Genomic DNA, 17,468 nt, shown 5'->3' with positions numbered 1-17,468 from the left:
TGTCACAGTTTATTGTCCTAGCTACTCTCAGAACTCTTGGGGGGGAAAACTGTTAACCTTAGAGATGAATAAACTCAAGCTGAGCCTCAATTTGCTTGACTTGGGTTGTTCCATTTTAATGGCATTGGCAGTTTGGGAAAGACACTGGTCAGCTAGGAAATGAGAATTGGAAGGTTAGAGTTCACCCATCCAAGGCCAGTGCTAGGGAGTTATCCCTGGTTCAGGAAATAATTCTTTCTTAAATTAATTTTATGGTTTTAATGGATAATTAATTAATTAATTTTAAACATTCTTTCTATGAAATAATTCTGAAACTCGTATGCCTAATGGTTTTTCCTTATCCTCTATATTTCCCTACTTTTGAGAGGATGTCATAGGAACATGGGACCTTCATGAACAGCAAAAGTTCATTTTTATGTAGTTTTTCAGACTAGGTTTATACATCTCTGGCCAATCCCTGATTAAGTTGTAGCTGATTTCTTTGGTTTTTTTTAATTAGTCAATTACTTTTGAGATAGGCTCTCGCTCTGGATCCTGCCACATCTTGGAACTCACTTTGGAGTCCAGGCTGGCCTCGAATTCATGGCATATCTTCCTTTCTCAGCCGTGTGAGTGCTGAGATTACAGGCATGGACTTCCAGGCCCAGTTTAAGCAGTGCTAAGGATTGAAGGCTACATGTCCAACCCTTGGGTTAATTTAAACGATAAACAAGTGGGCCAAGCTTTCAGTCATTATATAGCAGTGCAAGTGCCTTTTCCTAACTGAAAAGTGTACCTAGGACATGATGTTTAACTTTAGCAATAAGGAGGAGTTGTTTATAGCTTTAGCTAACATATATTCTATTTTGACTAATCTTTTAATCTCTGCTTTCCCTGGCCTACTAATGTTAATCCCAAAGGTGGGAGGAGAAAGCCAGTGACCCAGACCATCATGGTCATATTAATTAAAGCAAGCAATTAATTAAAGGAAGCTTCTTAATTTCTGTATATGGGCTGCCCCTCCCTAAGGCGAGCTTTGAGAGGTCAGCATTGGATGTGAGGAAGACAAGACTCTTATTTCATAGCTTAGGTTTAGGAAGTTCCCAAATGGGACTCTCGGCAGGCAAACTAGTCGGGGTTACAGGAGCAGAAGATAAGGACGTAAGTTAACTCGTCGTGAAACAAAGACATGGTCGGAGGAGGGCAGAACAAGGTAGTCATAACAACAGGTAGCCATAACAAGGTGGACAGAGATGCTCGTATAACCCTCTGAAACAAAGGTAGGGCTGCAAGATGGTTATCACTAACTGTATGAAACACAGACATGATGGCCATTCCTGGAACAGGCAGTACAGAACCTTTTGTAGTTAAGGTTGCAGGTGGGCATAGTCTAATCCTTCAGACACAGAGTCTTAATCATAAACAGGAGTGAACCTAGTTGTCTTTACCATAAGATGGCTTTTAAGCCTAGATAGAGACAGGCTGGTTACTCACTGTCCCCATACCTCTGCTATTTTGTCAGAAAGTCAAGAAGGAGAGTGAATAAACAAGACAGAAACTTGGATGATTTGGTATATCTGTTTATTGATAATGACTCAGTTTGTAGAGAGTACATTGTTGTTTTCTAGCCTGTATCTGTAGACCTTCTGTGGTTGTGTCCCTCTTAACTTTTAAAAGGACAAAAATGAAATTTCACCAGTTAATGAATTCAGCATGTTATTGCTACCAGGTCAGCAAGTGTTTGGTGAAAGTTAGGGGATGGGTCAGGCGTGCATGGAAGAGTTGCTGCTAATGTAATTGCTATAGATGAGTTGACTTACAGAAGAGTTTGTTGACATGCTGGTTGATTTGAAACTGAATAAGGCAAGGAGAACCCCAAACAGAGCTCATGGCTCCGAGCACACTTTAATCGCAGAGCTAACTTATAGAGATGATGTAAGGATCTTTTTGAAAAAACTATGTGTGACTGAAGATAACCTGAACATCCCATATATTTGTTACCTTAAATTGATGTATATATCATACAGATTGTTTTTCAAACCCCCAGACCTATGAGGAATGTGAGAACAGAAAACGCTGATGATTCTGACTATAAATCATAGTAGTGCTGTGATCCAAAGTAGTTAGGGTTTCAAAGCCAGTTCAGAGAGTACATTACCATGTATGTATAGACTGCTAGGTATTCCCTGGGTCTTAAGATAGTATGCTTGTCTGCTGCCTAATTAGTGTCAAATTCAAGCTCTGTGGAATGTGTCTGCAGAAAATGACCACTTTTTCACAGTGAGACTTCCGTGATGTTAAGTACTGATGTTAAGTGCAGTACCTGCATATTGGGAGGCCCTGTGGTTCTTAAACAGTAAAAAGAAACTCAACAATTCAACAACCCCGGCATTGCCTTCGACTAGGGAGCAGAAGTATACAGTTGTGTTTACCATTGTCTGGTTCTTTCTTGTCGCTGATGGCGGGTGGAGACGCAATCTGTGCCTTTATTCTGATAAAGCTTCTGGTTGAGGCTTCTATTACAAAAGAGAGATTAATAATAGAAATGCATGACATAGCCAACTCCAGCAGCACAGCATCCCAGTTCCTTGGAGAGGGTGAGACAGGAAAACGAAAGTTCAATCTGGACAATTTAGTGAGACTTTCTTTCTGAAAGGAAGATCAACAAGAGGATTGGGAAGAGAGTGATTCATGTCTGTAATCCCAGTACTCAGGAGGTAGAGTCGAGTCTGTACTACAAGAGTAGAAGAGATCTTGCTTGAATTAAATAAAACAGGAATGTAGTTCAACAATAAAATACTTGCCTTTTGGGGTTGGGGATTTAGCTCAGTGGTAGAGCGCTTGCCTAGCAAGTGCAAGGCCCTGGGTTTGGTCCCCAGCTCCGGAAAAAAAAGAAAAGAAAAAAGAATACTTGCCTTCTGTATGCAAGGCCTTGCATTCTAACCCCAGTACCAACCCAAACACCTTTCCCCGAATACATATTTATTCACTACATATTTTTTATGACACAGGAGTCATTTCAGGAAATAAAGACCCAAACAGAGAAGCCTTAGTTTGTTCTTTCTTTTGTTGATCACACAGGTCAAGAATAAGACCACTATCACAATTTAAAGCCAAGCCAGTTTTAATTAAATACTGGTCAGGAGGATGGGCTCTGGCCTGGACCACTCTGTGGTTCCCAGGAAATGGCAACAAGTCACATTTTGCAGGGGCTTAAAAAGACAAAACCCACAGTTCATTACATTTCCCACCGGGTGAAATCACGGATAAGCATACATTTCCTGCATATGTACCTCCTATCTCCATCTAATCAGGGACAAGCATACATGTGATCAAGTACATAAGCATATCCAGCACAGATGGGTCAAACGAACTTGTTTAAGGGACTAATAGGCTCCAGCATTTCAGGAGCTATCTGTAGTTGGGCTTACAGGTTAGAGGCATTTTTGCTTTCATTTTTTTATGTGGCTTCTGGAGATGGAACTCAGGTCCCCAGGCTTGCACAGCAAGGACTTTCCGCGTTGAATTATCTCACTGACCTCTTTAGTGTTCTCTCTTCTAACATATCTGATGAACAGCCGGAGAGGCATGGAGAAATATAATGAACCAGACAGGATGTGATGTCAGGATAATCAAGTGGGAGAACTCAGCAAAGCTGTCTTATTCAGCTGCTTTTGTGTCTGCAGGGAGGCCTTCCCTGTTCAGGGGGGCATCCTTCATTTTAGCATCTCACGATCTGCTTCAGGGGAAGGTCAGATTACCCATTTTAGGACAGATCATCAGATGAAAATCCAAGAGACATTACTGTATGCTATTGTTAGGGGGAGCCCATCAGAGAAGACCACTCAGACACAGTTTATAGCCAGTTGAAATTCTTTATTACAGCTTCCGGGACTACTCTCAGGTATTCAGGACCCAAGTAGCCCAGAGATTTTAGAGTAAGAGGCTTTGGAAAACAAAACTCACATCCTTTTATCTTGCTGGGCAGCTGCAGGGGGAGTTTTTACACAAGTAAGCAGTTTAACCAAAACTAAGATAATCAGTAATGGTAGGGGAGGTTTACACAAGCAGGTGGCTGTTTAACAGAGGCCAAGATAAATCCTGGCCTTGGGTTCTTAGAATAGAGTTGGGTAATTTTCCATGGGAGTTCCTATCAAGGAGATCAAATCCTAGTCAAACCCAAAATGGCCTCATCAAGAATATAAGATGGAGAAACGTCTATGCTGTCTTGCCTTGCCACACTCTCTCAGATTCTTTCCCTTCAAAGTGCTCACTATGCCAAGGTGTCATATTTTAGAGTAGTGTGTCTTGAGCCCTCTCGTTGCCAAAGAAAATGGTTGTCATTAGAGGGGTGGAAAAAATGAAAAAATGACTCATCACCTTGGGAACAAATTGACTTCAGTAGGAACAGGACAAAGTAGTGCTCAACCTCGGATAGAGTGAGATTTAGCCCCAAGTCTAGTTTGACTTGGAATAAAGGGATCCATCAACTATGCCTTTCTTTTTCTAAAAACAAACAAATGTGGGGGTTCTGGCTGAGGTCTGCTAGCTCCTTGCTTTTGGTCCCATGGTGAGGCAGAACATCACAGTGGGAACACACGGTAAAAGAAAACTGTTTACATTATGATGTTAGGAGGCAAAGGGGAGCAGGGTTGAAGTCCCAACAGCTCCTTTGAGGTGTGTCCATATTGATTTCATTTGCACTTGTCTCATTTCTTCTTTTTTTTTCCAAAAATTTTGTGTGTGTGGGGGGGTTGTGGATGTGTGTGGTGTGTATTCCAATACATGTCTGCCACAGTGTTGAGAGTGGGGCCCAAGAACAACTATGGGAGTCGGTTATCAAATGCAGGTCTCAAGTCTCTAGAGTAAGTGCCTTAAGCCACTGAGCATTCTTGGTGACCTTCTTTCTTTACAAAATGAGGGGTTGGGGATTTAGCTCAGTGGTAGAGCGCTTGCCTAGCAAGCGCAAGGCCCTGGGTTCGGTCCCCAGCTCCGAAAAAAAGAAAAAGAAAAAAAAATGATTAAAATTCAACAAAATTTTCAGGTTCTTCTACAAGTATATATTGAATACTGAGAATACTTTTCCTGCACATCCTCACCCTCCTTTCTCTTTTCTCTTCATCTCATTAGTTATCTTTGTCCCTTTGGACAATTTTACTTCTTTCCTGTCATATATACATGCATGGTTTTATATTTCTTGTAAAATAATAAGAGTCCCAAATAAGATAGAATATTTGTCTTTCTGAGACTGGGTTAATTCACCTCATATTATCATCTCCAGTTGCATCCATTTTTCTGAAGGCATCTCTCTCTCTCTCTCTCTCTCTCTCTCTCTCTCTTTCTCTCCCTCTCTCTCCTCTTTCCTTCTCTCCCTCTCTCCCTCTCTCCCTCTCTCCCTCTCCCTCTCTCCTTCTCCCTGCCCCCTTTTTGAGACAGGGTTTTATAATAGTCCAGGCTGGTCTAGAACTCTTTGGCAATTCTCCTGCCTCAGTTTCCTAAGTGCTAGGAATACAAGCGTGAGGCACGGCTCCTGGCTTCAGGCTTTTATATGAAATCAGTTTGCTAATAGAACTCCTCTAGTAAAAACCAAGTCACAGGCAGGCTGCAGGGCAGTCAAGGCTATGTGGAAGTAAGCAGCTGACTGGTACTCATCATATTATATGTTTCAACCCATGAAACACATTCCTAGATTTGCTAACAACTAGTGATGAAGGTAAGTGATCCCTTTCTCTGAGCAAAAAAGGACCATTGCATGTCATTGGACTACAAAGTGATCAGAGAATATCCCTTAGTATTTTCTCTACATGGATTGTAATTATGGAACAGGTTTGGAGCTAAACCTTGAATAATGACTTGCAGCATTTTTTACCATCTTGCCGAGTGACTTTTCTCTGTTAATCTAGTGACATATACAGTGATGCCAGCGATGACAGCTTTTCAGAGGCAAAGTTTGCTGAGCTGGATATCAACTGAAGCTCTTTCTTGCCTCAGGAATGGCAGAAGCCACCTAAGAGGGTAAGAATTCATTGTTGGAAGGGTAGAACTGATTCCTGGAATTTGCTCTCTGATCTTCACACACATGCTGTGGCACAATGGTGCTTACTCTCTCTCTCACACACACATTTATACACACACACATATTAGTAAAAAAAAATAAAACCAAAATAGGAGGGCTAAAGAAATGGCTCAGTGGCTTAAAGCACTGGCCAGCGAACCCAGGTTTGATTCCCAGCACCCAAATGGTGGCTCATGACTATCTACAACTCCAGTTCTGGGCCATCTGATTGATGCCTTTTTTTGGCCTCTGTAGGTACCAGGCACATACATGGTTCACAGACATGCATATAGGCAGACACTCATCACATAAAATAAATTAAGTCCTTAAAAAGTTTTAAAAAAAATAAAGCTAACATCTTGCTGAATGTGTTGTAGGTCACACATAACAGAGCAGATTCTCCTGCCTTTGTATAAAGTAAAATAGTACTGGGGCTGGAGAGCTGGCTCAGTGGTTAAGAGCACACATGGATCTTGCAGATGGCCTGGGTTCAGTTCACAGCACCCCCCTTTGCAGTTTACAGTGAGTTAACTGTAGTTCCAGAGGATCTGATCCCCTCTTCGGACCTCTGACAGCACCAGGCACACGTGTTGTATATACATACATGCAGTCAAAACACACATATACATAAAATAAATCTAAAATTTAAAATGAAAAGGTAGTATTGTTTCTTTGTAAGAAGAGGCTAGAGACAGGATTGGTGTTAAAGGGCAACTTATTTCCTTTGTTACTATATTCTATATTCGAAGAGGACAGTGTCCTGGGTAGTGTTACTAAGGTTATACTCGGAGACACATGTCCCTTGGGATCACTCTAGAGGTTAGGTCAGGCCTTGAGTTGATATGCAAGTGTTTAGATGGAATGGCTGCTTTTGGACAACTTGTCAGGAGCTCACTGCTCTGTTCTACTGCAGCTGTTGCACAGCGATAGAATGCTTGTCTGGCTTGCCTGGGGCCCAAGTTCAATTCCCAGAATTGCAAAACAAGAACAAAAGAACCATAAAGACTTGTGTCATTCTATTGTGATCTCCCTGTATATTGTTCTCTTTATCTGAGGGATAAGTGGGATGACCTTATAGATGACGACCTTCAGGATATAGATGACGACCTTCAGGAGCAAACTAAAATGCTGTAAAGATTAACAGGGATGCTTTTAAAGGTGCGTATTGTTCACTGTTTGATGTAACTAATACTTACCTTTTCTTTTAAGCCTCTGAAGTAATTATACTTAAGATGAAAGAATTATTTGAAGAAACCACCACTCTGTTCCCTAGACATGGGCTGTGAAGATTCAAAGGGAATCTGCAAATGTTTACTTCATGAAACAGAACCAAAGGGATCCTTTTCTTTCCCCTCCAGACGCAGCCTGTAGTATTCACACATTTCTGTACTTAATTAAATGTAATTCAACAGCAATCCCGGGGTAGAAAGTGTTTTTGTTTTGTCCAGAACATAGTGAGTTCAAGGTGGTAAGCAGGAATTGGGGGAACTTTGTCTTCACAGTATTGCATGGGTAAGGTGGTGGGCATATGCTATAACCAATTTTGGGTTTAAAAATGAGTTGTTCTCTTACCTGGATATGAACTACAGGTTAGTATGGGAGTTAAGATTATTTTACGTTCTCATTCTGTTTATTTCCAGTACGTCTATTTTCTCAAATATAAAATGTAAAAGGGAATCTGAAAACTTAGGAATCGGGATAAGTAGGGCTGAGTTCCATCGCTTCAACCCACACAGAGCAGCAAACCAATACCCACAGGTCTTGTGACCCCAGCATGTGCACACACAGACACACCCACTAAAAATCATTAAAAACAAAACAATAATCACCTTGTTTTTTAAATTCAAATTACTTTTTATTATTCTTTTGACAACTTCGTACATACATAGAATTATTTTGGTCATTTAAATTTATTATTTTTCACATCCCAGTTGTTGCCCCCTCTTTTTATTACACTCTCACCCCATTCTCACTGAAACCCTTCTTCTCAAATAAGTCCCTCTTTTATTTTCATGTCTTTTCTGTTGCTTTGTCTTTTTCTTATTGAGGTAGCATCTCACTCCGTAGTGCAAGCTAACATGGGACTTACTGTGTAGTTGGCTATAGTCTTGGCTCACTGTGATTCTCTGGCCTCAGCCTCTCATGAGTTAGGATTATAGGTGTGAGCTGTTCTGCTGTGCTCAAGATCAGCACTTTTGTTTGTTTGGTTTTTGAGACAAATTTTTGCTACGTAGCTCTGGTTATACTGGAACTCACTGTGGCTGGCCTTAAAGTCACAAAGATATGCCATTCTCGGCCTCTCGAGTGCTGGAGTTAAAGGCATGTACAAACACGCTTGGCTAACATTTTTTTTTCAGTTGGAAAAATAACAATTGTAAAGTGAATTATGCATTGGCATTTACTGATACTTCACAGCTCTCAGTTTTATGAAATTACTCCAGAATTAACCTCTGTTCCCCTGGGCAGTCACTCACTCCAGAGGTATTTCTTTCTGTCCTCACCCCCTGGCAACTCTTGTAACTACACTGATCAAGGCAACTTGGAAATAAAAGAAAGCACTGATCAACCTCTACATGAGCAGACTTGTTCTTTAACCAAAACCGCTGAAGGACACCTGTCTCCTCTTGGGAGTGGGAACTGTGTGCACGTGGCACAGAAGGGTTGGGGACTTCATAGGACAGAAAAGAGGACTTTGGACATGGAAAATTCCACCTGCAAGCTCAAAGCTCAGCACTCCCACCCACCCACCGCAGGCTCAAAGTGGTAGATAGCAGGGGAGGTTGGTGCACTGATCCTCTTATCAGGAGAGTCCTGATTCCTGACCCCCACCCCAGGATGTTTATCAGTAAAGTCAACTTTCCAGTCCAGAGTTCCTCAGCCCACCTGACTTTTTTTAAAGGTCGTTAACCCTTCATTCCAGACCTTGAGGACTGCTTAGAAGTAGGGAATTGACATATTCTGTCATTGGCTGTATCCTGCATGAAGGGGGTCAACAGGGACAGGAGGAACATGGATAGGCTCTGTGTCCAGGATCTAAGGGGGCTTAGGTAGGGTTGACTTTTTGTAATAGGAAGAACATTTTAACTTCATTGGCTGCAGTGGGTTCTGTGGTTTCCTTTACACACTCCTAGAGGACCCTTGGAAGACAGTTAAGGGTGAGGGCGTATGTTAAGATGAGACATCAGACTGGGGATCCAGTAGGAGATCTTAGCCAGGGTATCCATTTGTCCTACTGCTAATCTAGTAATGGCAGTGATTTAATCTAGAAGGAAGTTCTATAGAAAGTTTAAAAGCTAAGGTAAAACATGAGGATGATTAGAATTAGGAAGAAAGAAGTGATCAAGGGAAGAGTCAGAGTAGGAGGGAACCAAAGGCCCTCCATAGTAGAGGTGTTGTTTTAGGCTGTTGTGTTTACTATGGCTATGATGAAACACTGTGATGAAAAGCAACTTGGAGAGGAAAGAGTTTCTTTGGCTTATACACTGATTCACAGTCCATTGAGGGAAGCCAACGTAAGAACTCAGCTGGGATCTTGGAGGAAGGAGCTGATGCAGAGACCGTGAAGGATTGTTACTTACTGATTTGCTCCTCATGGCTTGCTCAGCCTGCTTTCTTAGACAAGCCTGGACCACTAGCTGGGGTGTGACACCACCTACAGTGGGCTGGGTCCTCCTCATTCATCACTAATTAAGAAAATGCCTTACGGGTTGATCTTATGGAGGCGTTTTCTCAATTGAGGTTCCTTCATTTCAGATGACTCTAGCTTGTATCAAGTTGATATAAAACTAGTCAGCACACTCGTCATTCAATCTTTTCTGGTCCCTATGCCTTTGAGCCCTATCCTATAAGCAGTTTCTGTCTGTTTGTTGCTGCAGAAGCAGCATTGTTCCTGGAAGAGGATGCAGATACCATCTTCAGGATTTCTAGTCCTCGATAATGTTGAAGTACCGAAGCAGCTGAAGAACCGAGTTAGTCCTAAAGGATGTTAAGACGATCTGAAATTGCTTTAAGGTTTTCTGAGAGCTAGCAAGACAGGTTAATTGATGCACAGAAGTCTTCAGTCTGCTGTTTTAAGTCTGCGTCCCTAAAAAAGTTCCCAGAGTGGCATGAAGAGGGATGAGTTGGATGGCTCATTAGTCCCCTTTTCAGAGGTCGCCCAAACTACTTTTAGGAGGTTGGGTGCACAGAACTCTTAACTGATTAGAGCTGACAAAGGGGTGATGTAGGAAGGGCAGCTTAATCAAGTGCCTCAGAGGAGGGTCCGTCTAAGGGGCCACCATAAACTTAACAGATGGCAAAATCCAGAACATAAGACAGCCATTTGATGACAACATTTTATCTCAGTTAGAGGAAAATGGGCTTGGAGATTCCAGGCAGAAATCGTGGGCATCGGGACCCAGCTTCTCACAGACAAGAGCTTGCCTAGCACCTGACACATTATTCTTTGAGTCCTGTTGGGACCTGTAAATCCCAACGTGTTAGCTCCATTTGTTAGTATGACAGTGTTAGAGGCACGTGCCCGGGAAAACTGTTATGTCCTCTTTAGAAGCCAGTAAATGTATCATGCAAAGACTGTATCAAAATAAAAACAAAACATTAAAATCACCAAATAACACCTTGGAGTCTGAATTTTTCCCCTTAGTCTAGTAGAAAGGAATGTAGTGATTGTCAGAGGGCTCATTGGGATCAGGAAGTTTTATGAGTACTGCCATTTTGACCTGTGCCATTTGCCAACATTACCCAGGATGGCAAAGGTGGAGGGCCACCTTACATCATTTCTTCCATCTTCATGAGGTCTCCAGCCAGGAGGGCAGCAAGCCACATGGTTTCTTTCTGCTCAATGTGAACTCAGCTCTATGGTAAAGTGAGCCCATCCTATATGGGTATTCCAAGTACATGTGGAACCCACCATTTCAAAGATCAAATGTAGATCATTCCACCCTTTCCTTTTAAGAGGTAATATAGTTAGGTGGGCCAGTATTGGATATAGCAGGAGATGGTACCTATAACCTAGGCAGGTAGGCCCAACATAGTAAAATAAAGAAGGGGCAAAGAATTTCATGACCTCAGCTCAAGGAAGCTGAGTTTGTAAGTAACTGATGAGTAGCCACATGGTGTTCTTCTCAGAAGCTCAGAAGAGAGAAGATAAAGGTGCCCTGGAGATGAACTTCCTAAGGAATGTCATCAGCCAGTTCCAGAATCTGGGAGGGTTGGGCTGTTTTGCTCCTTTTCCCAGTCACAGGTTCAGAGGGCCAGCCTGACCCAGGTCAGGGGTTTGGAGGACTTTGAGTCTGGAGTGGGAAGGGTAAATTAACTCCAGAACCAGCTTCTCACTGAACTTAAATAGCACAGGACAATTTGCTAACACACTTTACTATGGTTTGTTTTGATAGGGAGGGGGTCTTAAGAAGCATCTGAGAGAGTTTATTGAATTCAGTTTAGAAGTCAGCTGGTAAAATCTGATGTTCAGAAATGGAGGAATAAAACAAAGGACAAGGGTAAGAGAAAAGAGATTTGGAGGTAGTGGCTTTAGATCTTTTGCCAGTCTGTTTTATGAAGTTATTTACATTGGTGAGGATTTGAAAGTTTAAAGTACCAGTCAGTTTGTTATTGGGTCCAGATCTCAGTGTACAAGCTTACTAATGCCTTGGTGCTTAAGACAAGCCAAAAGTGTAAGGATGGATATCTTGACACCATTTTAGGCAATGTGAGGGCTCATAAGGCTCTTTCTGATACGTTGTCACTTACAACCAGAAAGTGGCCAGAAACGAGTGACCAGGGGCTGGAAATGAGCAACCCCAATTCCAATGACCTGGACGCCAAAGGTAAGATGCTGGAAGAATTCCTGGTGTTCAAAATTCCAATGATCTGGAGGGCAAAGCCAGAGGATCTTTAGGGTTTGGACAAGGGTGTCAGTCTAGAGTACATGTGGACTAAACCTGGACCTTACCTTGGAGTGTGTGTTGAATTGTGGTTGAATCATGAAGGTCTTAGGTCAGAGGATCAAAGTGAGAGAGCAAGAAAGAAAGGTGATGAAGGGGGTTAGATTTAGCTCAGTGGTTAGAGCGCTTACCTAGGAAGCGCAAGGCCCTGGGTTCGGTCCCCAGCTCTGAAAAAAAGAACCAAAAAAAAAAAAAAAAAAAAAAGAGAGAGAAAGAAAGGCAGATGAAGGAAGGGACCCAAATTGAGCTTACATGGCCCACTCCAAACCCAGAGGTTTCAAGTTATGACTGGGTTGTTGAGCCCTAGTAAGCTCCCTCACCTACTTCAAAGGGAGGGGGTCTCAGAAAAGAGATGGAGATACGTAAGAGGAGAGAGAAAAGGTAGCAGAGGGGGGGAGGTAGGGAGGGAGAAGGAGGAGAGGAAGGGAGAGGGAGGGGGAGAGGCACGGGTGTGGGATCTCAAAACCCCTTCTGGTTTTTGGCACCAAATGTTACATTAGGATCAGTGGAGGTGACTTGGGAATAAAAGCACAAAAGCACAAAACCCAATTCTACACAAGCAGAATTGTTTCTCAGCCAGAGTAACCGGAGGACACCCATCTCCTTTTGGGAGCGGACACTGTGTGCATGTGGTCCAGAAGGGTTGGGAATGTTGTAGGGTAGAAAACAGGACTTTGGGCATGAAAGATTCCACCTGCAGGTCAGTCCCCCTGCAGGCTCAAAGTGGTAGAGAGCAGGGGAGGTTGGTGTGCTGATCCTCTTATCAGGAGAGTCCTGATTCCTGACCAGCGCCCCCTCCCCAGGATGTTTATCAGTAAAGTCGACTTTCCAGTCCAGAGTTTGTCAGCCCACCTGAGACTTTTTTTTAAAGATCATTAGCCCCTCAGCAGCCACTAATCTTCCCTTTTTCTATATTTTTCTACTCTAATAGCTCACAAGAGTGAAATTGTATGCTGTATGTGAACCTTTGTGTCTGGTTTCTTTCATTGGCTTTAATCTTGTCAAGGCTTACTCAAATTGTAGCATTCCTTTTTATGGCTCAATAAAATTCCGTTGTATATATTTATCGCAATTTATTTATTTTTGATGGACCTTTGGCCAGTCTCCTCCTTTGGCCTATTATGAATAGTGCTGCTGTGAATCATCGTGTGCAAATATTTGTTGTGCGTGTTTTACTGCTAGGGATGGACCTAGGTATAGGATCCCTGTGGTGTATGTTATTTTTACCTTTTGACAAACAATCAGTAAGACTTTAATTCAATATTTTTATGTACAACCCTTTTCTAGATTAAAAAATTATGTATATGAATGTTTTGCCTGCATGTATGTATGTATGTGCATTACATATGTACCTGGTACCCACTGAGATCAAAAGAATGTATCACATCCTCTGGAACTGGACTTATAGACCACAGTGGGCCACCATGTCCATGCTGGGAATCAAATCTGTATTCTCTGGGAGAGCAACAAATAAGTGCTCTAAACTTTTGAGCCATCTTTTTAGCCCCTGAATTCAATATTTTTAAAAAAATAAAAATTAATTTGAAAGAACATAGTGAACAAAGTAAAAATCATTTCTAAAACAGAATCTATAGCACTGGAGAGATGGCTGAGTGGTTAGAGTGCTTGCTACTCTTTCAGATAACCCAACTTCAGTTCCCAGCATCCACGTTGAACATACAAATGCCTGTAACTCTAGCTCTGGTGGATCCAGTTGCCCTTTTTTGGCATCCATGTGGTACACACACACACACACACACACACACACACACACACACCACATAAATAAAAATCTATAAGTAAAGTAATAATCTAGATAATGTACTTCCCTTATCTGCCCTATTCCTGGCCCAAGTGTTCATAAATGTATAAAAATACAATTTGTGCCTCAAAGGAGAAAATATATTTTGGGGGGAGCCAAATATGAGTTGACCATGGCCCAAGAAAACAAATTTAAATTACCCCAAATGGCATGTTCCAATGTAATAACTGTTTCATAAAATTTTTACAGTAACAGTACAGAGACAGTAAAACACCATCCAATTCATAGATGAAAACATCAGGTAGGTAGGTTTCAGAAAAGCAGGGAAATATCTGCTATAGGCCTGATATTTTAGATTGGTGGAAGCTAGGGTTCTGAACGTTTGTACATTCCAAATGGGCTTACCTAATAGTCACAAGGATGTTAAATCATACACAGAGGTAGGCAATGAGTGGCTATTTAGGGGCCTTAAATATATGAAGATAATTTGACTGTTGACCTGCTGCAACATTCCAGTTTCTTCACAACTATTGAAGTTCAGCCTTGCGGAATGTTCATTGTAGGCGTGGCTTTCTCTGGGAACGTCGGATAACTTAGTTGTTCGTATTGAAGTTTTCATATGCTAATTTTTATTTTTTACTTTTAGTTTAGGCTTGTTTATTTTTATTTTAGGTGTGCAAGTGTTATGCCTGAATGTATGTATACCATACCAGGCGCTTTCAGTTACCTGGGTGGTTAAGACTAATCATATGAATTGTGGATCCGAATCCAGGTCCTCTGTAAGAGCTGTTAATCCCAGAGATGCAATGAAAAAGACTGACCCAAATCGTCATGGCCAAATTAATTAAAGAAAACAATTAAAGCAAGCTTCTTTATTATTAATCATTCCATTTGTTTACACCTCAAATGATATCCCACTTCCTGGTTACCCCTTCACAAATCCCCATCCCACACCTGTCCACTCTTCCATCCCTTTGCCTCAATGTGCATGCGTCCCCACCTATCCACCCTCTCCTGCCCCATGGCTCCAGCATCCCCCTACACTGGGGCATCGAGTCTCCACAATACCAAGGGCCGCCCCTCCCATTAATATCAGAAAAGGCAATCCTCTGCTACATATGCATCTGGAGCCATGGATCCATCCCTGTACATTCCCTGGTTGGTGGTCTGGTCCCTCGGAGCACTGGGTGATTTGGTCAGCTGACTCGTATATCGACTGCCGCCCGTAAGTTGGGATTCAGGAGGTCAGCCTTGGACATGAGGAAAACAAGGTTTGTATAGCTTACAGGTAGGGGGTATCCATATGGGGTTTTGGTGGGTGAAATAGGCAGGGTTACAGGAGCAGAACATAAGCATGACAAGTTAGTCCTAATGACCTGCTCAAACAGGGACATATGGTTGCAAGGTGGGCATAACAAGGTAGTCATAACAAGAGGTAGTCATAATAAGGTGGTTATAACAAACCATTTGAAATAAAGGTAGAGCATCCCACTGCCTTCAAGTTGTACCTCCACAGGACCCGAGGGGCTGGGGAGTACATCCCACCCTCCACCCCCTGTCCCCACCCATGCCACCGCAGCAGCCACCACCACCACCACCGTTGTGGCTGCTCACACACTCCGAGATGCTGGCCTCACTGCCTGAGGTGGGGGCGCTGCAGATGCGTGTGTGCCAGCCGCCTTCCGGTTGCCGTGTTCTTGCAGTCCAGGCGCGTGCCTGCACCTACATCCAGTTCCTGATGCTTGAGATCTTAGTGGGACCCAACTGGGAGGCCTATGGTGCAGGTATCAGGATTTCTTTTGTCCCCAAGGCTAATTGCCGGCCTCCATATGTTGAACTATGGGATTCCATAGAGAATGAGAGTCTCATCCTTTTTCAACCAGGGGGCCATTCTTTCCAGCTTTCTCCCACCATCCACTGACCTCATGCCTACCATACTCCTGAATTTGGACTTTGGGAAGCCTTCAAAAAAGGCTTTTGGAGGAAATGCCAAACATCAACGTTTTGTCCAGCAGTGAATAAAAAGAACCAACCCCCTAGCAAGGTGTCTAAGTTGAACTCAGAACCTCCAAAGCAAGGGGAAACTTCAAGAATAGATAGCATTTCGAAGATCCTTCCATGCCCAAGGAAGAAGAAAGAGGCAGCTGTCTCCAGGAGGGACTCAGAGCAGTTCAAAGACAAGAAAGCATCATTGTCATGGCTGACCCTTGCTCCTTCAAAGAAGACTGGTTCTGTTGTGACTAAAATGGATTTGCTAGGGAAATTTCAGAGTGCCCTTCCAAACACTAAGAGCTACCCATTTCACACCCAGAAGAAGGGATCCAAGAAGAAGCCTTTGAAAAAGAAAATTGCTAATGAGAACTCCACCCAAACCCAAAGGGTAAAGGCTTCAAGAAGAAGCCCTTGAAGAAAAATGATGGACAGGACTCCACCCAAGCTTATTCAGAGGATAACTGTCCTAAAGTCCCCCCAAAACTTGCTCGGGAAGATGGTGGCAATAGACTGTGAAATGGTGGGCGTTTTACCCAAGGGGCATGTGAGTTCCTTGGCTCACTGCAGCATCATGAATTACAATGGAGATGTGCTTTATGATGAGTACATCCCCCCCCCTGCTATATCGTGGACTACTGGACCAGGTGGAGTGGCATCCAGAAGTGGCACATGGTTAATGCTACCCCCTTTAAGACTGCTCAGAGTCCGATCTTGAAGATTCTTTCAGGGAAGGTAGTGGTAGGATATGCCACTCACAATGACTACAAAGCCTTACAGTACTTTCATCCCGGGTCCCTCACTCGAGACACTTCCCAAATACCACTCCTCAAGCTGAAGGCTGACTGTCCAGAAAATGTCACTTTGTCCCTGAAGCATCTCACCAAATAACTGCTGAATTGGGACATTCAGGGTGAAAAAAGTGGACATTCCTCGGTGGAAGATGCCCAGGCCACAACGGAGCTGTACAAGTTGGTTGAGGTTGAATGGGAACAGCATCTGGCCGAGAATCCCCCAGAAAATTAGCAGTCCCAGGGAGACACATGCAGTAGACCAACCCACAGTTCTGCCAGCTTCTCACCTGTAGAAGCTTGAATCGCTGGAGAGAAGGGCTTGGCCAGAGACTTAATATTCATTGAAATTTCAGCCATTGTGGTCACTGTGTCTCATGGAAGAGGAAAGCCTTCATGTTAAAATCTATCTCTAGGTCAGGCAGGCAGCCCAGGCATGAAATCCTAGATACTTGGGAGGCCGAGACACGTTATAGATTTAAGGTCTGCCTGAAATACAGAATTAGTTCTAGGCCAGTGAGACCCTGTCCTAACATAAAAAGAGGGCCAGGAGTAAAGCCCAGTGCTAGAACACTTACCTAGCACATAAACCACTAGGTACAGTCTCCAGTGTGGGGTGGGGGACAGTAGAAGGAATGGAAATGCAACTGTTTATTATTTTGGGGTGCTAACCACATGTCACAGGGTGCTTGTGCCAGTCAGCTTTGACTTTGAGGGAGCAAGGCACACCAGGAAATAGTTTCCCACATTACCTTATTTACCTATGTGACACATATCATAGACGTGTCTCCTTTTGGTGGGGAGTGGGGTGAAGGAGTAGCTAGCTGTGTTGCCAAGGCTGGCCTCAAACACTTGGGCTCAGATGACTTCGTCCTTAGCCACATGCGTAGCTGGGACTACAGGCGTGTGTTCACAACTGTGCCTGTTTTTTTTTTTTTAATTTTATGGGA

At 43.0% G+C, this 17,468-nt stretch overlaps 1 protein-coding gene and 1 pseudogene across 1 annotated transcript in view; both read left to right on the top strand.

Annotated features, from left to right (window-relative positions):
• Window positions 1-8,606, top strand: part of Ctps2 (CTP synthase 2) — a 117,849-nt gene extending 109,243 nt beyond the window's left edge. The window contains 2 exon segments of the mRNA XM_032889667.1: window positions 5,883-5,994; window positions 7,244-8,606. Of these exon segments, the coding sequence (XP_032745558.1) occupies window positions 5,883-5,952 (70 nt within the window). The 3' untranslated portion in view covers window positions 5,953-5,994; window positions 7,244-8,606.
• Window positions 8,607-15,663: 7,057 nt separating this feature from the next.
• LOC116888283 lies at window positions 15,664-16,753 on the top strand (annotated as a pseudogene).
• The last annotated feature ends 715 nt before the right edge of the window (window positions 16,754-17,468 follow it).

Source organism: Rattus rattus, chromosome X (assembly GCF_011064425.1).
Source record: "Rattus rattus isolate New Zealand chromosome X, Rrattus_CSIRO_v1, whole genome shotgun sequence".
NCBI classification, from domain to species: Eukaryota; Metazoa; Chordata; class Mammalia; order Rodentia; family Muridae; genus Rattus; species Rattus rattus.
This window is presented reverse-complemented; position numbering and strand designations above follow the sequence as displayed.